The 24,720-nt window shown below is 57.1% G+C and overlaps 1 protein-coding gene and 1 long non-coding RNA gene across 4 annotated transcripts in view; one reads left to right on the plus strand and one right to left on the minus strand.

Annotated features, from left to right (window-relative positions):
- DAB2IP (DAB2 interacting protein) overlaps window positions 1-24,720 on the plus strand; it is a 189,727-nt gene that overhangs the window by 45,608 nt on the left and 119,399 nt on the right. Inside the window, exon 1 of one of the 3 annotated variants that reach the window (XM_077850519.1) lies at window positions 20,615-20,774. The exons of the other annotated variants lie outside the window; for them this stretch is intronic. Within the exon in view, the coding sequence (XP_077706645.1) occupies window positions 20,645-20,774 (130 nt within the window). The 5' untranslated portion in view covers window positions 20,615-20,644. Of the gene's footprint in view, window positions 1-20,614; window positions 20,775-24,720 lie in introns of those variants that run through there. 3 annotated transcript variants of the gene reach the window in all.
- On the minus strand, window positions 13,808-15,309 carry LOC144285449 (uncharacterized). Its single transcript, XR_013353701.1, has 2 exons — window positions 14,671-15,309; window positions 13,808-14,118 (listed from the first exon to the last, which is right to left on the minus strand). It is a non-coding gene; the product is annotated as an uncharacterized LOC144285449 (long non-coding RNA).

Below are 24,720 nucleotides of genomic sequence, written 5' to 3' on the forward strand. Positions count from 1 at the left end.
AGCCCGACATGGGATTCGATCCTCGGTCTCCAGGATCGCGCCCTGGGCCAAAGGCAGGCGCCAAACCGCTGCGCCACCCAGGGATCCCCCTCTCTCTCCTTTTTAATGGATTTTATTTCTGAGAGCAGTTTTAGGTTCCCAGCAAACGTGAGTGGGAAGTACAGAGCTTTCCCATGGACTCCCCCTTCCCTGCCAAACGCAGCCTCCTCTGCCATCAACATCCATACGCACCAGGATCTGCATTATAATACGTAAAAACAGCACACTCTGTGACTTAACACGAAAGCAGTGTGGAAAGATATAGAATGAAGACTAAGCCTCTCCCCTTTCTTGCCCCCTCCAACACACGCGTACACACACACTCCCCAGAATAACTACTGGTTTTTTTTTTTTTGAAGAATATGCAAGAACCTGTTCTCTTGCATGCTTCTACCAGCCTGCCGTCCAGGGGGTGTCCCACGTACCCTCCATCCTTGTATCACAGAGCATCGGTCCACACGTGTCCACCTCCCGCTGCAGGACAGTCACGCGGGATCCCATTTTCAGAAGGGCCTGTGATTCAGCCAGGTCCTCAGCGATGGACATGGGGGCTGTTTACGGTGGTTTTTTTTCCTGCCACAAACGGGCGCAGAAACATCCCCGTACATCTGTTCTCACGTGCTTGTGAGAGTTAATCTGAGGGATGGGATGTAGAAGGAAAATATATCAATTTAAAATGGACATTTTGTGGATCTTCACTTTTGATACACTTTGCTGAATTGCCCTCCACAGAGGTGGCGGCGTCAGGAGTCCTGCCCTCCGTGTGGGTGAGAGTTGGTTTCCCCGTCATCTTCCCGGGCATCAAGCGCTGCGGTAGAGTTCGGGTGTGTTCCTCGGGTGGGACCCAGGCAGGAGCTGGGGCGGGGGTCTCTTTCATGCTCTTTCATGCTCTTTCATGCTCTTTCATGCTCTTTCACGCTCTTTCACGCTCTCACATACACACGTGTACCCGGAGCAGATATGTGAGGCCGTTGGACCGTGTTTAGACGATCGTTTGTCATTTGGCAACTTGCTTTCCTCGCCGAGGTATCTTCGGAAGGTTTCCCCAGTCGGAGCACGGACCGCCACCCCGTTTCTCTCTGCCACGGGAGATCTCTGCGGCTGTCAGGCTCCGGTGCCCTCCGTCCGGGGTGAGCACGTTTCCTAGCAGAGTGCTTGTGGCCGGGAGTGGCACCGCTGTTATTCCTGCCGTGAGCCTGGAGCAGAAGTCGTGGTGCTGCCTTGGCTTTGAAAACAGGTCTGGCTCCTCAGTGGATTCTTTGAGAATGACTGTGGGTCCAGCGCATCTGCTGACTTTGTCTCTCCAGCCCAAGGCTCTCCTCTGCTCAGAGTGGCTTCAGAGTTAGCCCCTAGCCCCCCTTCACCGTCCTGGTTGGCAGTGGGCTGGGCCCCATCCCGATGGTCCTAGAGCAGCTGCCCCCTGCCTGCCTATGGACCGACCTCCCTCTGGTGGAGGGTTGGCATGAGCCATGGCTCACTCATTCATCTGCCAGCATGGTTTTCCTCATTTTTCCTCCTGGAAGAGCCCCCGTTGGGTGTCTGTGTTTGGCTGAGGGTGTGGTGATAGAGGTGACAAAGAAAAAGACTCACTTAGCCCTACCCACAGGCAGTGCTAGTGGCCATCCCTTGGCAGCTTCTGCCAAGCCCTGGGAGGCACTGGAAGACTTTCACAGAGAGTGGGTAGTCAGGGAAGCCTTCCTGGAGGAAGCGAGACCAGGACCAGTCGGATTTGGAGACAAGTCTCTGAGGGAGCCCTGAGCGGAGCCGGGAAAGGGAGGGAGGGGCCTTAAAAACCTCCTTTAGGGAGACTCTCTGGACACCTGTGGCTGCAGAGGGGACCACATGGAGGCTGAAAAGCTGCTAATGGGGAGATTTGGAGCCAGTCTGGTCTCAAACCTTGGCTCTGTGTTTCTAGCTGTGCTCCTTAGGCTAATCACTTAACCTCTCTGAGCCTGTTACCATGGCTATAAATGGGATACTGACAGGGCTGACCTCCTGCCCGGACAGTTGTTGGCACAGACTTGCACGAAGTACCTGGTAGGGGCTACCATGCAGGTGACTCAATCTCCTGGGAATGGGGTAAGGACTAGAGTTGGCAGTGGGGTCTAGGTGAGGCCAGAGACACCTCCCTAGTGGAGTCCATAGGACTTGGTGAGGGACTTCTGCTGGTGAAGGCAACAGAGGTGACAGGTTGACTTCCTTTCCCTCTTGGGTCCCACCCCAACTTGGGGAGCACTAACTGGGGGCCCTGTCTACAAAAAGCAATCTATTCATGGACAGTGGATAGGTCAGGGGTCTCTGGGGGCAAGACCCAGGGTAAAAGGTGGCCCTGGGAGGGGGGTGGTCCCAGAAGGAGGAGATCCCAGCTTGCCGGTGACAGAGGGCAGGGAGGGGTTTACAGTCGGCCCCTAGGCTTGGCGCTACACTCAGAAAATATGGCCAGAGATGATTTCTGAGCAGCCTTTGGGCGCATCCTCACGGTGCCCTTTTTTCCTGGGTAATTAATGGTGCTTTTATCCTGAGAGGGTGGTGGTGGGTAGCAGGGTGGATGGGTAGGCGCCGGGCAGACAGTGTGAGCCCACTCCAGCCTTCCTTGGAGATTTATCACCTGTCAGCCCTGGTCTTTCGAGACATTAAACACATTTCCTGGGAGGCAGCCAGGGGCCTTGAGGGCCTGAGCTGGGCTGTCTGGGGCACAGCAGCTCCAAGGGGCCTCTGTGAAGCCTAACGCCCTAAAGGGATTTGGGATAAGCCCGAACAACTAGGCCATGGGTTTGGGCCCTGGTTCCTCCATGGTCCTAGCGAGGCAGGTGGGTAGAGATGGGGCTCTGAGAAGGTCAGAGACATGCCAGGCAGCACACAGCCAGAATCTGGGCTCCAGGACAAACCCTATTGTTTCCCCTCTAAGCCAGGGGTTCTTAACCAGGAACTCCAGGAGTCTCTGGGTGGAATCCAAGAATGTGGACAGGAAAAAAAAAAACCCACCGTTATTTTCTCTGACCTCTGTTTACAGTTACAAAGTATAATTCTTCCAATTGCAAATGTAGGTGATAAATTACAGGGGCATTAGCCCTTCTGTGATTTCATAGAAATCCTAGAAATCAGAGACACATCACGATCACATCATCGTATAGTTTTGTGGGTGTCTTGAGATAACACATTTGTTCATACTTCAAAATAACAGTAGTGGGCAGCCCCGGTGGCGCAGCGGTTTAGCACCGCCTGCAGCCCGGGGTGTGATCCTGGACACCCGGGATGGAGTCCCACGTCGGGTTCCCTGCATGGAGCCTGCTTCTCCCTCTGCCTGTGTCTCTGCCTCTCTCTCGCTCTCTCTGAATGAATAAATAAATAAATAAATCTTTAAAAAAATTTGTTTAAAAAAAAACCAAAATAACAGTAGTTATTAGAACTAGATCTTGTTATTTAAAGCATTAATAAAACTCACATGTTGTTATAAATGTTTTTATAATAGTTTGATCAGTATATTGCAATGTAATTGGTTTCCTTTGTAATCCTTGGTATTTTACTTTATGCATCTAAAAACATTTTTCCAAGAAGGGAGTCTTAGGCTTTTCTCCACGGGGATCCATGGCCCCCCAAAAAGGGCTCATGGACTGGGCACTCAGGGCCCTCTGGCCTCCCCTCACTCACAAGGCCAAGGTGTCATGTTGTCAAGTAGACCACATCTGCACCAAGCCAGCCGAATCCCCATGCCCAGCTGTATGCAGAGCTCCCGGGAAAGAGCTTCTAGAGGAAGGAGACCCTGCCCCCCAGGAGCTCCTGGGCTTGTTGGGGGTTGGGGCAGGGGAGGAAAGACTTCCCTGCAAGGAGGGAGCAGCCATTTCTGCTGCAGAGTCCTGATCCTGGGATGGCTTCATGCAGAAAATGGCTTTGGATTTGGGCCTTGAGAGTCTTGGAATAAGAGGTACAGGGAAAGCATGTCAGGCAAAGGGAGCAGCGTGAGCAAAGGCATGGCAATGCGGATGGGAAGGCTGGGGCAAAGGTGGTGAATATGGAGGAGGTGGTGGAAGGGAGCACAGAGGGGGAGGAGGGGAGTGGGAGCTAGGCGAAGGAGCTTGCAGGACTCCTGGGTGGCTCAGCAGTTGAGCACCTGCTTTTGGCTCAGGTTGTGATCCCGGGGTAACGGAATCGAGTCCCACATCGGGTTCCCTGCATGGAGCCTACTTCTCCCTCTGCCTGTGTCTCTGCCTCTCTCTGTGTGTCTCTTGTGAATAAATAGATAGAATCTTAAAAAAAAAAAAAAAAAAAAAAAAAAAAAAGAAAGAAAAAGAAAAAAAGAAGCTCGCACCCTGGGCTGTTGGCCAGGAGACTGGCAAGGGTTTTAGCAGCTGAGTGAGGTGATCAGATCTGGGCTCTGGGATAGTTGCTCTGGCTGCTGGGTGGAGGAAGGGCTGGAGAGGATGGGGTGGCAGGCTGAGCCATCGATGAGACTGCGAGACAGGGCAGGCTTCTGGTAGGAGACGGGAAGGCCTAAAGTGAGCCCAAACGGAGGGGCATTGGGGAGGTAGGAGCAAGAGTTGTCCCAGCTGTGGGATTAGGTGGGGTGGGAGGGCCCTGAGACGTCAGGCACTAGAGCCTGACCACCAGCATTGAATCCTGGTCCCGTAGGTTGTTGGCTGCATGGCCTTGGTATGTGGATTACGCTCGGAAGGTTTCACTCCCTCAGCCGAGCCCTGTGATGATAACAGCCTCCCTGGCAGGGTGGCGTGGGTATGACAGAGGATGATGTGTTTAAAGCTCAGCGTGGTGCCTAGCACGGAGGAAGCGGTGGACATGCCCTAGCCATGACAGTTCTTTTTTTTTTTTTTTTTTATGGTTTTATTTATTTATTCATGAGAGACACAGAGAAGGCAGAGACACAGGCAGAGGGAGAAGCAGGCTCCATGCGGGGAACCCGATGTGGGGCTCGATCTCGGGGACCTGAGCCAAAGGCAGACACTCAACCGCTGAGCCACCCAGGTGCTGCATCCTGACAGTTTTTATCACCAGTAAGAAAACAGATGGTTCTGAGGACCCATTGGATGGGAGGGCCTTCATGGGGGGGCCTTCAGGGAGAGAAGCCAGTCGCCAATCTCAGAGCAGCACCAGCATCGGAGATCAGACCCTCCCTGCTTGGGCCCTGGGCACTGCTGTCTTCCCCCTGTCCCGAGGGCTGTGGCAGGGCTGTCTCCTCCCTGATGTCACCTCCCCAACCTGGCTTTCTCTCAGCAGGGCTTCCTCTGGCCCCTCAAGTATAGCTACCTCGACTCCACAGAAAGAGTCAAGCAAAACCCATGTCTCTTACCAACACCACTGGCCACATCAGACCCAGGCCTTCCCCTCCAGGAATTCCCGGTACTGGGAGGTGTGGAGAATGAGAGGGTGCCCAGAGAGATGACCTTGGGAGCTCTCTTTGATTCCAAGTCCTAAAGCAGGAAGAGGCTAGACCAGCGTCCTGCACGCAGCGTCCAGGAGCCCTCGTGGAGCCGGGGTGCCAGGGACAAGGTGGGCGAGGGGCCAGGGCAGGGTCTTCCAACATGCATGCTCCTGCATTCCCCCTGGGACCCCTGCCAGGCACTGCCACCCCCGGCAAGGAGGCTTCCCTGCCTCCCCAGGGCAAGGGCTTCCACCCTCAGCTGTGCTGAGTGATTGTCTGCTTAGGGCAGTGGGAGCCCACCGACGCTGGAGAATAAATTTGTTGTGTTTTGTAGTGCATGAAGAAGCATATTTGGGGGGTTTAATCTTCTTAATAAATCGTTCTCAGATTGTACGCTATTAAACCCCTGGAAAATTCATGAGCACGCTGGGAATAGAGACCTCATTGGGAAGGTTTGACATGAACAACACAATAAACGTAGCTTCTAAATTGGGTCAGGGAAGCCTCCGAGGCCCAGAGAGGACATTCCTGCTAGCTAGCTCTGTCCTCCCCAGGCCTATAAATTAATCATACACACAAAGGGGGCCTTGTCTGCTCTTGTCAGAGCCAGGGGGTGGGGGTGGTGTCTGTGCCCACTGACCCACCCCCACTCCCACCTCAGATGCAAACAGAGCTCGGGTGAGGCCTTTTAGCTTCTGTGCTTTGTTACTTCTCTGTCTCCAGAGCAAAGTGGGTGTACATTTCAGCAAGAGAGATGTGGGTTAGATAGGGGGAAGAACTTCCTGGCTGACCATGGGGTGGTGTGAAATCCTGGAACGGGCTACTCAGGGAACTCCAGGAGACTCTTTTCTTTAAGGCTTTTAAGACCTGGCAGGCTCTGTCTCCCGTTGGCACTCTGGGGCTACTGTCCTGTGACGACAGTGACCAGAACAGACGTTGCCCCAGGCTCTGGTGTCAGGAGCCAGGCTGGCAAGTGCCTCTTGCTGGGCCATTTTGGGGCATTTATCACCCACCTGGCCTGAGAGGCCCAACTGATTGGACACGGGGCCGATAGCCTCTAGACCTGAACCCTCACCATGGCCTAGCCACGTGGCATTTGGAAAAAGGGAAGTCGAGTTAAGTCTCTGTGTGGTTCCCGAGCTTCTGTGAAGCCTCAGGGGGTCCCCTTCCTTTCCTAATGTCCTCTACCTATTAGAATCCTACTCAGAGTCCTGGCCTAGATGCCACCTCCTCTATGAAGCCTTCCTTGATCTCTGCCTGCCCTGCCAGTCAGGATTATGCTTCCTTCCTTATGCTTCCTCTGCCTTGAGCCCTTGTTGGTGGGTCCCCGTGGGAGTTCGTGTTTCCTACCAGACTGTCGGCTCCCTGAGAACAGGGACTGTTTGCACCCTCTTGGGCTCAGACAGTTCCCTCACAGGACTGTGCTGGTGTTTGCATGGGTTTTCACATGCTGACTCCTGAGAAGTGCCTCTTATTCCCAATGCCAGCTGTGGGAATCCCAGCCTGTCGACCCAGGAGCAGAGTGGGGGACAGAAGGGCAGGCCCAGGACGGAGTCCCTGGCAGGCCGTGGCTGACCCTGTCTTCAGTCACTTGGTTCCGACATTTCACAAGTCTTGATTCGTTTTTCTCTGAGCCTGTGTCAAGACTTCTGATTCCGCAGGTCTTTGGAGGGAAGCGAAATGGCCCTCAAGTGTACACAGGAGCTGCCATGGCCCCAGGCATCCCCTTGCACGTGGAAACCAGCCCTGTCCTAGCACAAGCCTGGGCAGGTGCAGCCTCTGTGAGCGTTTTGGAAGGGGTGACGTGTCGGTCTGAGGCTGGGCAGGCAGTGGGGGTGAAGTTCACTGTCAGCAGGAGAGAAAGGAGGGAGGCCCTGGTGTGGAGGAAGGAGAGACCTTTCTTCCTCTGGGAAGAGCACATTGGGGAGGTGTTCCTGGGTAGCCCACCGGACCATAAAGGGAGGGGGATGGGTCTCGGTGGAACAGGAGAAGGCAATGGACAGCCCAGTGGGTGCCTCTGGCCCCAGCCCCAGCCCCAGCCCCAGCCCCAGTCTCCATGGGCTAGGAGGAAGCTATTCCTCCCCGCTGGCCACCCCCACGTGGCCTGGGCTGCTCCCCGCTGACTCGGGCCTCACAGGTATCCTCAGCCACCTCAGCCAACATCAGGTGCTGGCTGGGCCACGGCCCCGCCCCCCCATGTATCAGGAGCCGTGGGTGTGTGTGTGTGTTTGTGTGTGTGTGTGTGGGTGGGTGAGGGTGTGGGTGTCGGTGTGTATCAGGGAAGCTGGTGGCCCCAGACTCCAGGTGGAGCTGGCCTGATGCGGGCAGTCGATGCCTCAGGAGGTCAGCAGGTGGAGAAAGAGAGCCATGAGACCTATGGGGTCAAGGAGGCCTTCAGGCTATTCATTGGATGGCGCCTAAAAATAATCCTGGACTCCCCACTGCACTTCAGAATTTTCCAAGCTCTCTCAGACTTGCAAACTCATTTCAGTCTCCGACAGCCCTGGAGGAAGTGAGTGCCATTCTTACTTGACCATGGGGAAGACAGAGTCCTGGAGCAAATTTGTGGAGAGCCGGCAGCGGCAGTGGCAGCCAGCTGGTGGTAGAACCCCGGCTGGAGCCCCAGGACTCTGTGGCCTCCTATGGACCTGCTTGGACATGGAGTGAGGAGGACATTGGCTCTGCCTGTGGCAAGGAAGGTCGGGTGGCAGATGAACAAATGCAGTGGAGGAGTGGGGAGTTCGGATGGGGTGGGGGTGGCATCAGCGGGGACCTCCTGCGGGCTGCCTTGCAGCCAGGCCTTGGGAAAGGCAGGACGCCACAAAGCAGAGAGTGTGGGGCAGGGAGATCGGACGCCGTCTGAACACAGGGCACTGGTGGGTGAAGATAAGACAGAGGCGGGTACGTTTGGATCCAGCCAGCTCTCGAAGTCTTGACTCCCCAGCCTGAGCCACTCCTGCAGGACCCGGCAGGCACTCTGAGCAGGAGAATCCCATTGGGAGAAGCTGCCTTGGAGGGCCCTGGGGGCAGTCCCAGGCCCAGGGGTCTTGGGGGGATAGAACGAGGCTGCACCAGCCCCTGGCTGCACCCTAGAGGTCCCTTCTCCGTCCTCATTCTCCTGGCCAGACCTCTTGCCCTAACCGGCTTTTATGCTCCTTTTAGCATAAAGAAGAGAGAGACTTGCCTGTTAAGATGGCAAAGTTATTGAGAGGAAAACAATTGGAGGAAGAGTGGTAGTTGGCACGGAAACTATAAAGCAGGGGCAGAAACTTTCAGGTGCTGGAGCAGAGCAGCAGACCGAGTGGTGAAGGCCGCAGGTAGGGGAGAGGGGACCCAGCCCAGGCCAGCCTGGAAGGCCCTCCACTTGATGCCCCACGGGGATCTGTGCACCCAGGAGCAGGAGGGCCGCCTGGTTGCTCCCAAGCCTCGGGGTGAGGTGCCTGGTTCCGGAGTGAGCCCGGGTCTTCTGTCCAGACCCCAGCACGGTTCAGAGCTAGCCATCAAAGAGCGCAGAGCAGCACAGAGGCTCCCTGCAGGTCTTTGCATGATGTCTTATTTCACTGTTCTAACACGCAGAAATGACTCGGCCCCGGACTGGACAGTTTATAAGGCAGCTTCCAGCATGTTGCCTCATGCAAGTGCTGTGATAATCCTGGGCAGGCAGTATTCATATTCTACAGAGTGGGGAGAGGAGGCCCTAAGAGGTTAAGGGGATTTGCCCTTGGTCCCACAGCCGAGCCCTCCCAGGTGGTGGGATTACAACCCCTAAAGTGCTCAACTCTCCCTGCATCCCTGTCGCTTTTTTTTGTTTTTTGTTTTTTGATTTGTTTTGTTTTGAGTGAGTAGCTCTGCCTTGAGCTGTGTGCTCCCTATAGCCTTTAGACCTTTATCATCCTTCACTTTGGTAGTACTTCCTCTGGATCATTGCCATTTGCTTCCTGTGCAAACCTAGGGAAGTGGCTTCCCTCTGAGGCTTGACTTCGCTATCTGTAAAATGGGCTTATAGTGTCTTCAGCCTTTAAAGGTCGTCACGAGAGACACTCTAGCCAAGCACTTGGCACGGTGCCCGGCACAGAGGCTACCCTCAGAAATCTCTGCTGGCTGCACCTGAACCTGGCAAGTACCCAGTGGGGTGAGCAGGGTGGCGCAATCTCCTGTATTTCAGAGAAGTTTCTTCCACTGTGAGAGGGTCTGATGAGTTCCTGCCTTTCTCGGGGAATTAGAGAGGTAGGTTAAGATCATGTCTGTGGAGTGTTTGGAAACCATTGAGGCTGGTTGGGGAGAGCGCTAGATTCTGCAGCCCAGCCTGAAAACTGGCCACCAGGGCCCCAGTGGGCACAGGACAACTCCGTCTACGTTGTCTCTGCCAGGAGTCCCTCCAGAGGGAGGGCGGAAGGGGATTTGGGGACCTGCTTAGTTAGTCCTGTGAGGCTCAGACCTGCTCGAGGTTTGGGTTTGCAATGAGCCCTTGGAATCCCACGTGGCCTCATGGGTCTGCTCCTGAGTTCAAGCCAGGCCTTCGATTTCTCTAGGGAGAGGTCAGTAAGCCAAATGTATTATGAACTGGCAGAAAGGCAGCATGCTGCATATGAAAGATAATGGGGGAAATTTATTGGAGGGCCTATGAATTACAGAATGAAAGCATCAAAACCTGTGCGGAAGAGAAATGAGTAAGTCCTGAGCTGTGACTTGTTTGGGCTGGGAGCAGAGGGCATTTGGCCCCATTCTGCCTCTGCTGCCGAGAGGCCCAGAGGTCTGGGGGCCCCTATGCGCTTTCATGTGTGTGGTGTTTCCCCAATTCACAACCATGACACCCTCACCCTCTTGATTGGCAGCAGCCATGTGATAGCACCGGGCCCGGCACTGGGTTTCTGATGTGAGCCAGGCAGGCAGGACCTGATCCTTGGGGAGGGCAGCATGCCAGGAGAGGCAAATGTGAGATGGATCACCACAATATAGATATCACTGCACAGCGCAGAGGGTTCCCTCGAGAAAAGGTGCAGGGCGCCAGGAGAAAACGGTGGGAGCAGGACTTTGTGGGGAAGCAGTGAGATTGGGGCGGCAAGGAAGGGTGAGCAGGAGTGGGCCAGGTGCCTCAAGGGAGTCAGGGTGGAGAAAGGAGCTGGAAAGAGTGGCCAAAGGCAAGGCCAGGGTGGCTGGGACATAGGGCTGCTTTGTGAAAAATCAGCCCGAGGAGGATTTGGGAGGATTTGTCAGTGGCCGTGGGTGTTTCCAAAGCTAGAGTCAGTGGTGACCTGGATTTGAGTAATGAGAGCAGGGAGAGGCGGACGGACTCACGTCTTTGGAGCTAGTGATAGCCTGCTTCGCAGAGAGGCTCAGAGTCTAGGAAGCCTACCTGTGTCCCCTGAGTGGGAACAGTGGGAGCAGAGACATGAAGGAGAGGAGTGGGGGGTGGGGGCTGGAGACCAGTGTAGCTGAGGAAGGGCAGGGGCAGGTGTAGGCCGTGACGAGAAGTGAGGTCAGGGGCCGGGGCGGCACCCGGTGACCACCCCTGAGGGCTGGGAGTAGAAGCCAAGCGCCCTGCCTCATTGCCACAGGACACCCTTTTATAAAATTATAAAATTACCCAATGACTGGAGAGGGAAACCGTTTGTGGCAGTAGTGGGTCACCATTAGGAGCCAGACTACGTGAGGTCGAGTCCTCTGTCTGCAACAATCACCTTTATGTGCCTGTAAAATGGGAGAATAATAGTGTCTGCCTCTTAAGGGCAGTGTACGGACTCACAGATTTAACACTGCTTGACAGAGAGTAAGCTCTGTTTTGGGGTTAGTAACTGGGTCCCATGTGAACTTGGGCACAGTCCCCTCTCTGGGCCTCGGTTTCTCCGGGCTGGTCTCTGCAAACACTTCAGGTGAAGATTTGCTCTAATCTCTGTGGTGCCGGCAAGAGTCCAGCTCCTGAGAGTGGCCAGAATACAGCGCCAAGCAGGCAGTGTCGCCTCAGAGGGGACTGTGTACCCCCCAGGCCTGTAAAGGGACACGAGGCCTACTGGAGCTGTAAGGGGATATTTTAATCAGCCCAGGACCTGATGATGTCACAGGCCGGGACAGAGAAGGCCAGTCGGGGAGCTGGGGAGGGAGGTGGAAGCCAGGGGCTTCTCTGAGACATGAGGACTGTGGGCAAACTTTGCTGTTCTCCATTCTTGAGCCTTCGTTTCTCTCATCTGTACCGTAAGACTCGGAATCCCTGCCCGCTTGCCACACACGAGATGCCGAGAAAGGGACAGGAGACAGGCTGCAGTTTGGGAAGAGCTTGTGACATTGTTGGGGCCTGGAGTCCCAGAACCCACGTAGAGCCAGGGAGAGAGAGAGAGAGAAGATGGAGATGGGCCCAGTGTGTCCAGGGTGGACTCACTCACACCCTGGTTAAGAAGGCCGACTCCTGGGGGTCCCTGGTGGCTCAGCGGTTTGGCGCCTGCCTTTGGCCCAGGGCGTGATCCTGGAGACCCGGGATCGAGTCCTGCGTCGGGCTCCCGGTGCATGGAGCCTGCTTCTCCCTCCTCCTGTGTCTCTGTGCCTCTCTCTCTCTCTCTCTCTGTCTATCATAAATAAATAAATAAATAAATAAATAAATAAATAAATAAATAAATCTATCTTAAAAAAAAAAAAAAGAAGAAGGCGGACTCCTGGGCTCTTCCCTGGCTGGCTCAAGCAGACTCATCCTGGCGGGCTTGGGCATCTGCATTTTAACTTGCTCTCCACAGGACTGAAGTGTTCTTGGTTCTGCACAATCCCCTTTGCTCCAGTGGGCACAGGGGCCCAGAGAGGGTGGGATGGCCAGTCCCAGTCACTCAGCAGACTGGCACCCTATGCCATTCAACCCTGGGGATCTAGAGAGGGATATAGCCCTCCCTATGGTGTTATTAGGGCCAAGGACTGTGTCCTATGGTTCTACAGCCCAATAGGGAGCAGCACCAGGGCCCCTCCTGAGGGCTCCAGGCTGCTCTGTGGGCCCCGGGGCTGGTGAGACCTGGAAGGAACCTTCTGGGTCAGGGGAGATGTGGGCCTCAGTGGGAAGACAGGTCTGTGTGTGCATGAGAGCCCGTGTTAGGGGGCTGGCTGGGAGAGAGGGACAACAGGGGGATGTAAGAAACACAAGGGTAGAGAAAGCGGGTCTAGAAAGTTCTGAAGCCCTCTTGCAGCTTCTGAGGCAGAGGCTGCTGGGAAAAAGGGGCTGTGGGTCAGACAGGCTGCAGAGGGGCCTTTGTAACCCAGGTCCCCCTCTTCCCAGTGTCCTCTGGGCTTTCTAATAAAGGTCAGCCAGAGGTCAGCCCCCACACCCTAACCTAGGCATTTTAGCCAAGAGGGATGTGGAGGTGGGGCTGGAGTTTGAGCTCTCCTACTGGCTCCTCCTGACTGTGGCTGTAATAGCTTCCTCTGCTCCTGGGAACTGAGGGAGGACCTGGGGACATCCAAGTGACCCTGGGCAAGTCCCAAGCCCTCTTAGCCCTGGGTCATGGGTGGGCTGACCACTGGAAACCTGATGGCCTTCCGCAGTTCCTAGTTGTGGGAAGGCCCTGTCACTGGTTGAGTTTCTTTTTCTTTTATTTTTTAAACATTTTATTTAAGATAGAATAAGTGAGAGAAGCAGGAACAGAGGGAGAGGAAGAAGCAGGACCCCAGGATCATGACCTGAGCCAAAGGCAGATGCTTAACCGACTGAGCCACTAGGCGTCCCACCTGTAGATTTTCTACAAGTGGAGGGGGCAGTTTGGTAGTGAGCTCCCCATCATCAAAGGTATTCCAGATGAGACTGGGTGAATTTTGCTTCCTTCTGGGCCTTTGCCTGTGGTCTTGGACCATCCCCCTTTCTCACACCATCTGTCTATGTTAATCATTAACAGGAGGAAAGCCCCACCTGTGAGAGGGGCCAGGACCAGTCAAGGGGACTGCTGATTTCTAGGACGCCCCTGAACTTGTTTTCCTTGGCCCCAAACTTTTAGCTACTTCCTGTTTGAACAGGCACAGAAATTCTAGGGCCCCAGCCCTTCCTCCTCCCTTTGGTGGAATTTCCAGACCAAATGCTGTTCCCAGGGTGGGGGCAGGGCCAGTATTGTTTTGCTCTCAAGGGTTGAGGGGTGACAGGGTACAGAAGCTGCACTTAACTCTGACCTGTGTGGCCCCGGGATACCAGCTCTGGGCTGGGTGGGGTCCCTGGGATGCCAGCTCTGGCCCAGCCTGACCCTCCTCTAACGCTGGCTGCTTCCCACTTAGGTTCCAGGCTGGGCTCAGAAGCTCTGAGTGCCAGTGCCCAAGGGCCCACCCGGGCCCACCTGCGTCGACTCTTTTTCAGGGAGGGGAGCTGGGGTGGCCTGGGGGCTACAAGTGGGAGGGGACTTGCTCAGAGACACACTGCAGACAAAAGGCTCGTATTCGTCCATCCATTTATTCTGTGCCAGCTCCAGGGTCGTCAGGACTTACGGCCTGGCCTCTGATGGTTCCGGGTTGCGATCTGAAAGGAGACTCTGTAGCGCGCTGTCTGCATGTCACATGGAGGAGAGCCTGGCCCAGAGAGGTGAAGTGACTTGCCTCTGATCCCATAGCTGCCCTTCTTGAGGAAAGAATAGGGGCTTTGAGCCCAGCTCCCTCTATTCACCTCATCCACCCAGCGGTAATGGGACGCCGGGCTTCTGTGCAATGGAGACTTGGCTGTAACAAGACAGGTGAGGCCCCTGCCCTTCCTACAGTTTAGGGGAAGACAACGAGTGAGCGAGTGAATACACAGATTTAGTTTTAGGAAGCAAGAGATTGAAGAAAATAAAAGAGGGGGATGGGACAAGTTGTGGGGATTGGGGCAGAGACTCTTGAGATAAGGTGGCCACCTTATCTGAGGGTGTGATACTTGAGCCAGGGCCTGAATGACAGAAGGAGCTGGCCATCTGAAGATCTGGCGTTAGTGTGTGAGCCAGCACAACACATGCAAAGGCCCTGGGGTGGGACCACACTTGGCATGCTCAAGGATTGGAAAGATATCCAAGTGAGTCTATGACTGTTTTATCCAGCGGTTTCCCAAGAAAGCTGCTAGAGAACTCCCAGATGTGTGAGGAAAGAAATAGCCCAGAGGGGCAGGTGTCGGTTTATACACAGGGGTTTCAATCCCTATGCTATTTGATCTTGTGTAACCTCACAAAGTGCAAGGACCATTAACCCACTCCAGGGTGGAGGAGCTGAACACACGGGGAGATGACAGCACTGATCTAGGGTCACAGAGCCAGGAGGTGCTGGTTCCTTACCCCAATCCTGTACTCGTTCAGCACCCCACTTACGTGGGAGCTCCCTAGGAGCTGGCTACTGAGCCTGTTCATCTGTCCTCCTCTGTGGGATCTGCAAGGATTGAGCAAGGCCCTTCCCGACCGGAACCCAGGCCAGTGCCAGCCATGAAGTGGTTCACAGATGACCAGGCAGGCCTGCTGGGAAGGGAGGGGGCTTTCTGACCTCACACTGGGACCATATGCCACCCCCTCTGGTTACCCAGTGGGTGTGGAGCTGTCTGGGCCCGTCAACTGGAAGGGGAGGAAGAAGCCCAGAGACCCGGAGCCTCAGCCCCAGGCCCGGGCCTGGAGAAGGAGGGGCAGGGGCCCACCTGGAGCTTGGCAGCATTTCTGGGTCAGGGCAGGGAGAGGAAGCACAGGGAGAGAGCTGCCTCAGGCCCGACCATCTGGGTTGGAGTGCTGGCTGCCGGGGTGGGGGTGAGGAGGGAGGGCTGGGCCTGGCCCGGGATTGGAGCCCTGAGCTTCCGGTGGCAGCCGGTCTGCAGTAAAGCCTGGGGGGACCTGTGGGCAGAAGATGGTGGGCGTTCTGGGGGGGGGGGGGAGCGACCCAAGGAGTCAAAGGGGAAAGGGGGTCTTGGCCGTTCTGTCCACATCCTGAGGTGGCTGTGCCCCCAGCACTCGTGTGTGACGTCGCATGAGTCATGACCTGTCTTGGCCCCTCTCTTCTGTCTACAGGGAATGACTCTGCTCTACCCTGGCCATGTGGGGCAGTCGGACCCCTGATGATTGGGGAATTGATGCCAGATCGGGGCTTGTGATGAATTAGGTTGCATCCTCGGGGCAAGTGGGCAAGTGGCTGTTCTGTCTGTGGGGTTTCGGCTTCTCCGCTTCTATCACCTCCTCTGCAGGGTCCTTCTAGCTCCGACATTCCAGGATTTCCTGACAGACTGTTGACAAGTACGAAGGAACTACATCTTCCCTGGGCTTCTGGAAGATGGGAGGGAACACCCAAGACTGGGGGAAATTTCTCCATCCTGATGGAATCCTATGGAGGTGGGCTGGTCTCATCTCTATTTAGCATGTGGGAACCTGAGGCCCAGAGACATCAAGAGGCTTCCTCTAAGTCACACAGCACCCAAAGAAGCACAGTGACCCTGCTGACTGGCCTTCTGCCCCCGTTAGGGCCCTAGTGTCTCCCAAGGCTCACTCTCAGTCCACTTCAGGTGATTTTAGTTAGAAACTATGCTCCCCAAGGATCTCTGTGTGTGTGTGTGTGTTCAAATATCCACACTTGCCCAGTCCCGCAGGTCCACCTATGTTGAGTGGGGCAGAGCCATCTAAACCTGGGATCAGTATGGCCCTGACGGAGCCACTTTCTGTGAAGGATGTCAATAAGTTTATTGATGACTTTTGGGAGGAAGACTGAGGGGGAGTGGAGGTGGCAGACACCTGGCTGGGCCTCCAGTGTGACCTGGCAGGGCTTGTTTGCACCTTCCACCATGTGGGGAGAGCCCCCACGGTAGGATGAGGTCCTGCTCCTGGTCTAACCTTGCTTCTGGACGCACACCAGATGCTGGAAGCCGTCACAGGCCACCTCTCCAGGCCAAGGCCCATGACCCCAACCACTGGCGCCCTTCATGGCGCCCCCACCCACACCCCTGCCCAGGGCTTCAGCCAGTCCAAGGTTGAGGATGGCCTGGGAGGCGGATGTGTGCAGGGCTGCCTGGCTGGGGACTTCCCCTGGTCACAGCTGCCTACTCTGGTCCCGACAGGAAATCTGACAGGTCTGAGCCCTCCAGACACCCATTGTGTGGGGCTGGCATGGGTTCCAGTGTTTCCCCGGTCAGGACTCCTAACCCCCCCTCACCTTCTCCTGTTCCTTGTCAAAGCTGGCTTTTCTGGAAAGTTCCAGGCTGTTGCCCCTCCTCCATCTCTGCATTAAGTCCTGCTCAAGCTTAAGAACTTTGCTTTTTCCAGCTTGCCTGGGTTCAAATCCTGATTCCTAGTGCAAGCTGCATAACAGGGAACTCGCTTACCCTCTCTGTGCCACCACTATTTTCTATAAAATGAAGGTGATAACTATCGGCCTCTTAAGATTATTGTGAAATTTAATGGGATACTGTGCATCGCGTGCTGAAGATTGGGTCTAGCACACAGTAAATGCTGGTCACCCAGTGGGTCACCCAGCGTATCATTAATAAATCCAAACTTCATCAGACAAATCTTTCCAGGCCAATCTTAGAGCCCGCCTCTGTGGAAAGTCGTGGACTTCTGTGATCCCCTCCGGGTGTGAGCATCTATCTGTCCTCCCTGGATGGAATCTAATGCTAGATGAATGCTTCTTCTTGCTCTTGTTTTCCTCTCGCACAAAATGACCCCACAGTAAAGGCCATGCCATTCTGCCTTGTGCTCACCTCTGTCCTAACGCTGGAGGAAAAATTGTCCTTGATGGGCAATTTAAGACTTCTCAGGGGTAATTGTGACAATATGCATTTTGGTTTCTCCCTCACTGACTTTAAACCTAACACCCCAGGAGGCTGGGAGACTGTACCAGGCTGGCCCCCTAACCCTGCACTGGTGCCCCTCCTGACCTATCCCCTCCCCTGGGGCCGGGCCTGTGCTTTACCTGGATTTATGGTCCAGCTCTAAGGCCTCCCACCCTCTCTTCCCAGCAGGGTGTAATTCTTCTGACACCTACATGCAGATGGTTCTCTGCCTAGGGATAGATTCTTTGGGTCCATTTCTCCTTGGTCTTCTCCTGTGTCCTCATGATACAACTCAACTCCTGGGGTGTGATGGGGGTGGGGAGGGTCTCTCAATGGGGCTCAGATTGCTTTAATGGGGTGATGTTTGTGCTGGGTCCTGAGGGATAAGGAGGAGTTCGCCAGATGCAGAAGGAAGAGCTTCATGACAGCCACCTCACCAACAGGGCAACAAGGTGGGAATGAGCAGGGAGCCTCTGGGGAGCAGATAGATAAGGGGCTGGCCTCAGCAGGGTTGCAAGGGATGTGGCTGCTTTAAGATAGAGTCCCCCCCCCCCCCCAGAACTTTCTGAGTTCACTTTTGGAGGCTTTTAAGGGCAGGTGAAAGTGGTGGGGGGTCAGATGTGATTTAGCCATCCTGTCCCCTACCTGCACTTACTAACCATGCAGATTCCCAGGCCCCATCTGGAACAATGGGATCAAGCGTCTTGGGGGAACTCAGAAATATACGTGTGGGTGGCCTGGGTGATCTGGAGACTCAGGGATGTGGAAGCAGCAGCCTTGACCCCAACCCAAAGCTGCAGGTTGGGGAGGTGAGAGCTATTCAGGAGTCCCTCTGCAGTCAAGAGAGAAGTGGAAGAACAGACCACCGGACAGACTGCCAGCCATGCGGGGCCGCAGCTCACAGCTCACAGATCAGAGTAATGGCAGAGGGCTTCCCCTTGTGGGGGACATCACAGGAAATGGTGGTGGGGAGGGTGTTTTCAAGGGCCCGCCTCGCCTCTAATCTAGGTGGCCTCCAGAAAGAAGGCTGCTCCTGTTTAAAGGGAGGGAGCCGCAGGGGCAGTGAAGAGGGGGTGAGTGGCTTGCTCCACAGCGGGATTGATTCCAGATGCTCTGCCAGGGTGTGCACGGAGCAGCCTTTGTCTGCCTGCGGCCCTGGGGGTCCTGGGACAGGAGAAGGAGCAGGGAGCTCAGGCCCCCTGTCTTCTAGCTCCTGCCCTGCACCCCCGACGTGCTGTACCCCAGCTGGTTCCTCCTCCGGACCCTCCTGAGGCTTGTGGAAATGTTCAGCTTGGGTATCGGGACCGGTTGGCAACGTCCACCCCATCCCAAGGGTGGGAACGCAGATGCTTCTTTGTCTTCAATAACTGACCCTCCCTCCACAAAGTCAGTAGGTTGGGGTCCATGGCTTCTCCTTGTAGGCAGGGAAACCGAGGCACTTGAAAGAACTTGAGAAGCCCGAGCATAAACAGATAGACTATTCCAGACCTTTGGAGCCCAGCTGTATTTAGGATGAGGTTCTGAGCTCCTGGTTACTTCTCTCCTCCCTCTACATACATACAATCAAATCTGCTAGTTGGGAGTGCCAGGTCCAGACCACTTGTCTCAGCCACTGACACCTTGTTGGCAGGGAATGTCTCGTCCCCTCAAGGGAAGGCCAGAAGCTAGCTTATCCGGGCACTCCTGCTTTGGGGAGGAAACTGGGTCTGATGAACTCCAGGCTCTGGTGACAGGACTGTTGCCCCCACCCTGAGCTGGACTTCCAGGGAGCCTTCTACCCACCAGCACCGAAGGGCCAGGCAGCAGGGGCCCACCTGAGAGAGGAGGCTGGGCCAGGCAGGCTACCTGCTGAGAAGGCCCACAGCTGGCCTAGGACTGAGGGACTGGGTACTTCCCCTCCCCCCACCCCCCTCTGTACTTGCGGGGGGAGGCTCCTGGGCAGTGTTTGCTTTTGGGAATGTGCTAGAGCAACAGCTTCACCCAAAGGAGGCTCACAGAGTCCTTGCAGGCCTTGTGGTTTTCCATCTGCCCCAGAGACTCACCGTGGGGAGAGGGGCCAGTGGGCTTCTTCCGACAACCCAGGTCTGGTTTGGAGGCGCAATCCTCCTCTTGCCCCTCCCCACTGGCCAGGGAAGGCGCCTGGCTTCCAGCTGGGATCCAGGCTTCCCCCAGGCCTGGGGGCCCTCCCCCGAGCCAGGGAGCCAGGGAGGGGGGCCTCTGTGAGGTGCAAAACCCGGGCTGGAGTTCTGCCGAGACTGCTCCGCCCCCCCCCCCCCAGGGCCCCACCTTCCCAGCTGTTCTAGAGAACTTCCAGATCATCTTGGCACCCGCAGCGGACTCTCCCTCAAGCACACCTGTAAGGCCCCGCCTGTGTTGGGAGCTGCGGGCTGAGACCACTTGCCTCTGCCATTTCTGTGTGACTGAGGCCAATCAGCATTCCTTGTCAGGGCCTCAGTTTCCCCTTCTGTACTTGAGAGAATGAAGCTCAGTTGTTTGAATAATTTGCGAGATAAATGCTGTTCCGGATCACACAGGAGGAGGGGGAGAGAGACCACCGAGGGCCAGGATGGTCAGGGAAGGCTAGAGGATTCGGGCCCTAGCAGGATGGCCTTTGGCAGGGCAGACCCTTCTGGGAGTAGGGCAAAGAGGGGTGACAAGGAGGGGAAGCAAGTGAGGCTGGGGAAGGGTTGGGCGGAATGGTCAGAGCCTCGAGGGCCAAGGCTCGTTGCCTGGACGTGGGGGGCCGTGGAAGGTTCTGACCTGGGGAGTGCGTGACTTCTGCAGCAGGAGGCAGTGGAGGGAGTCACCTGCGTGCTCTCGGCCTCTGTTCCCATCTCCTCGGGGGGGCCCCCGGGATGTGCTGTGACTGCCCAGCGGGGGGGAGACCCAGCGCCCCGGCCTTGTTCGTGGGGGGCCGATGTCTGGATCCGGCGGAGCCTGTGCGAGGGTGTGTTGGCTCCTCGGCCTTCCCTGCGCCAGAGCCACAGCTGGGCTTGTGACATGCAAGTAATGCGTGCATCGAGCGGGACAATATTCCTTCATCCATTCCTTTACTTATTAAAGATTCCGTTTATTTATTCGCACACGCGCGCGGGGAGGCGGAGGCCCGGGCAGGCGGGACGCAGCTCCCCGCAGGGGGCGCGACGCCGGACGCGGGGCTCGATCCGGGCTCCAGGGTCACGCCCCGGGCTGCGGGCGGCGCCAACCGCTGCGCCACCCGGCCTGGGGGCGTCTCCGGGCCCGTCGGGGGCGGGGCCGCGCGGGGGTGTTCGCGGGTCCGCGGCGGGTCCGCCTGGCCCCTTCCTTGGCGGCCGCCGCGCGCCGTCCACCCCCGCGGGGCTCCCGGGCTCCCCGGGCCGCGACTCCAGGACTCCAGGCCGGGACTTGGCCGCGTCCTCGCTGGGGCCGGGGCCCGGGGCCGCGGGCGGGGGCGGAGTCCGGGCGGCTCGCGGGCGGCGGCCGAGGGGTCCCGGGGAGCCCAGGCCCGGCCGGGCCCGGCGGGCGGCAGCATGTCCGCGGGCGGCGGCGCCAGCGCCAGGAAGAGCCCCGGGAGGCCCTCGTACTACTACCGGCTGCTGCGGCGGCCCCGGCTGCAGCGACAGAGGAGCCGCTCCCGCAGCCGGACCCGGCCCGCCAGGGGTAGGCGCCGCCCGAGCCCCGACCCGCCCCGCCCCGCCCCGCCCGCCCCGCCGCGGCCTCCTGCCCCGGCCCCGGGCCCAGCCTCGGCTCGAGCGCGCGCAGGGGAAGCGGCAGGTCGAGGCTCTCCCTCCCCCTCCCGGACGCCGCCCTCCGCCCCCTGTCCCCGGGCACCGAGCAGCCTGACCAGGGTCTGGGCCTTGGCTCGGCGGCCTTGGGGGCCTCGACCTCTCAGCTTAGGGTGTGCGGGGCGGGGGGTCCCTCCCAGAGCCCCACACCCCCCCCCCCGGGGGCTTCGCGCACTTCCCAGCCCCGTGGTGGAGGGACAGGCGGCTGGACTGCAGAGTGTCCGGTCCCAGGAGCCCTTGGCCCCAGAGGGGCTGCGCTCTTAGACCTGCCGGACCCCTCCAGGAGGAGAGCGGAGAGCGGAGAGCGGTGGGCCCACCTCCTTTGAAAAGTTTCTGTCTCTCAAGCCGGGAGGCGGGACAGGGAAGAGGGGAAATGGGAGTAGGGTTTTCTTTTTTCCAGCAACAGGATCCTCAGTTGGAAGCCCACGTGATCCAAGACGCTGCCCTCTGGGCCCGGTGGCCCGGTGGCCCGGTGGCCTGGTGGGCCCGGTGGGGGCCAGGACTTCCTTCCGAGGTTGGGTGGAATGGAGTTCAGGGAGGGGGAGCCCAGAAGAAGGGGTCCTGGGGGCCAGCGTCCCTGTCAAAGGCTCAGGACCCCCGAAGTGCTCACGGGTGGTGGATGACTGGGACGAGGGCGGTTGGCAGGGCTCAGCGGGATCTGGGCTGAGTCGATTATTTTGGGAAAAGGGGAAGGCTGGTCCTAGTGCGGAGGTCCGTCAGGCAGGGCTTGGAGCAGATCTGGGCTTGGAATCAGGCAGACCTGGGGTCAGATCCCCACCTGCCCAGGTGCTTGCTGGTTGTGTGGTTTGGGCCTTTCGGCGATGCCCTGGAACCTTAGTTTTATTAGCAGCTTGAGGGTAAGTCAGGCAGCACGCGTTCATTTGCTCCCCCCCCCAGAATGGGGAAGACTTTTCCCACAATCAGAGCTGAAGAACAATGTACAAAGCTTCCTCAGGAAGTAGTGAGTTCCTGAAGTGGTAAGTTCCCCATGTGTGGATGGTTCAAGCTGAGACTGGAAAGTGCGCACAGGTGTGTGCTGAGAGCTCAGCCCTCAAGGGTCTCTTGAGGCCTGTGGCCCACCTCCCCTTGCCACCTTCCTTGAAGTGGCCTCTGGCTATTCCCCCACGCTCTGCCCCCCCATCCAGGTTTGGCCTGAAAGGCGGGGGATCTGGGTTCAAGCACTGAGACTTTGGGCAAGCCACTTCTCTTTTCTGAGCCTCAGTTTCTTGAGCTGTCGAGGGGGCTAGCAGGACTCATAGGACTCATGAGGACCTGTGTTCATGCTGTGAGAAATGGGTGTTGTACAGATGCCCAGTAATGCTCAGGGCACCCCGAGGCTTCCACCCCTCCCCTGTCCTTGCAGTTGCCCAGCATGACCTCCTTTGCACCTTGATGCCATTCTGCAGGCGCCCCTGCTCCATGTCCTGGCCTTGAAGGAGTTCAAAGCCTGCAGGGCAGGGCAGGGGTGGGGGGTGGGGAGCGGAGACTGAACAGAAATTACATCTGGGGAAATTAGGGACGGCTTCACAGAGGAAGTGGCATTTGGACAAGGCGTCACAAGGTGGCTACGATTTCCCTCAGCTCAGGGAGTGATTGAGTCAGATGTGTGTTAAAGCCCCAGCTCTGCACTAAACTATCCTTTGGCCAGTTACTTCTCTTTGGCCTAGTCTGGTAAGCAGGTGTAGGTGACAGCAGGGTCCTTTGAGAATGAGAGCAAGTACACGGGAAGCTAGAAGCCACTTGGGTCACAGTTGAGTGTGAGCTGTTGGTGTTCTTATTCTAGAGAGAGGAACAGCTCATGGGAAGACAGGAAGAAGGAACATGTCTTGGGTGCTGTGGACAGAGTTGATCCTGGGGTGGAGGAAGAGGAGGGTTTGGGAGGGCGATAGTGGGGAGCAGTAGTTTGGGCTGGAGAAAGGGCCTGGAGCGATGGGGAGGCATGGATGGGTGAGGGGTGGAGGCTCAGGGCTCCTTGCCCACCTGGAGCAGCCATGGACCTTCCCTTCCATGGAACCCCAGGTCCCTGCCTCTGCCCCCAGGGCCACCCCTCCTCCTGAGGCCGGCACCCCAACCCAGGTGGTAACTCATGTGGGGGGAGCTGCCCTGTGGCCCTTGAGCCAGTCCTTTCTGACCTCAGGCTGCACAGTCTCACCATCTTCAAGAGGGCTTGTCCCCACAGTGGTGACATCAGACCCCAGAAGATGGGGTGATATCCAGCACCCCAGCCCCGATCACCCATACCCATCACTCCACACCTGTTCTGGCCTCTGCCACTAGCAAGGAAGGATAGTGACTGAGAGCTCCCGGGGGGTGTGTATGTTAAGGAACAGAAAGGTGCAGGGAAGAGTTGGCTGCGGGCAGGTTCACGCCTGGCCTGGTCTTGGGAAGGATGGCGGTGGCCAGGCTGCCACCTCTGAGCAAGCCCCCTGCCCACTGTCGCCACTGCCACCTAGAGTGGTAGTGGCGAGGAGGGGGGTCTCACTCTGGACTTGAGAGCAGGACTTTGTCCTTGGTGGGCCTACAAGTGACTGACAGTGACCACAGCATGTCCCCCCACCCCCCCAGCTTTGAGCAAAGTAGGGCACTCAGTAGAGCTCTTCCTTCTCTAGGCCCTGATCTTCCAATCTGAGGAATGGGCAGAGTGAGACCTGCAGGTGATGGTGACCAGAGGCAGGGTGGAGACAGGAAACTCTAGATGGCAAGGGTCATCTGGCCATTTCACATTGGGCTTTGTGGCTCTAAGTCCACGGGATGGTTAGGTATGGCACATGGATATGAGGGGGTCCTGTTGCCAGTAGAGTGTCACCAGCCAGGGTGCCTTCCTGCCTACCCCTTCCATCCCAGGTCAAGAAAAGTTTTGTCTGTGTTTGTGACCTATTTGTCCCCTCCAGGGCTGCTGGGGGGAGATATGCAAGTTTTCCCCTCACTCCAGACAAAGTCTGGCCCATCTACCAACTAGCAAACATGTCCGGATCACCTGCTATGTGCTGGACTCCAGCCTGGGTGCCCGGGGATGGATGGTGTGTGCTCCCAGCCCTCAGCAAGCCCCCAGATGGCTGAGGAGGCCAGTTTGTTGAGGTTCACTGGGGCACGGAGCCCTTTTGGAGATCAGAGCAGTGGTTAGTAGAAGACAGGCTCTACCCCCAGCTCAGCAACAAGCTGGTTGTGTGACTCCGGGCACCTCCCAGGGCCTCGGTCTCCCCCTTTGCCAAGCTGGGCCAATCCTGCCCTGCTGCCTGAGGTGTTGAGAGACCTGGAATGTTCACATGCATACTTTTCTTCATGTCTTCATCCGAGTTTTTCCGGGGGCTAAGCCTAGACTGGGTGGGTACTTTCTCCTGAGATGGCTAATCCCTGCTCCACATCCATGAGTAGTCTCACTGCATGGCCCTGTGTGTTGGCTGCTGTGTGTCTCCCCTCTCCCTGGGCCCCGTTCCTTTCAGGGTGTGCTGGGGTCTGTCCGAGGGGCCTCTGGAGGGGTTTCCCAGGAACACCCCAGCACACTTGGAGGAACACAGCAAGAGGGCCTCACAGAGGTGCCCAGGAATCCTGGGGCTGACCTCCTGAGGTCATGGCCCCCTTCTGTGCCTAGACCATGGCAGCTGAGTGATCTAACCCCTGGGGTCCAGATGGGGACACTGAGGCACAGAAGTACTTTCATTGAACTAGGTGTGGGACCCAGGGCTGCTGGCTTCCAGGAAGATGGTGACAGGGTTGGGGAGGGCGCTGGTTTGACACAGCTGCTTCCCAGTTGGGAGTGATGGCTGGAGAAGGGCCTGTGTGCCACCGTAGGGCGGGGCAGGGGCTGGACCATTCCATAT

This window comes from Canis aureus, chromosome 16, assembly GCF_053574225.1.
Source record: "Canis aureus isolate CA01 chromosome 16, VMU_Caureus_v.1.0, whole genome shotgun sequence".
NCBI classification, from domain to species: domain Eukaryota; kingdom Metazoa; phylum Chordata; class Mammalia; order Carnivora; family Canidae; genus Canis; species Canis aureus.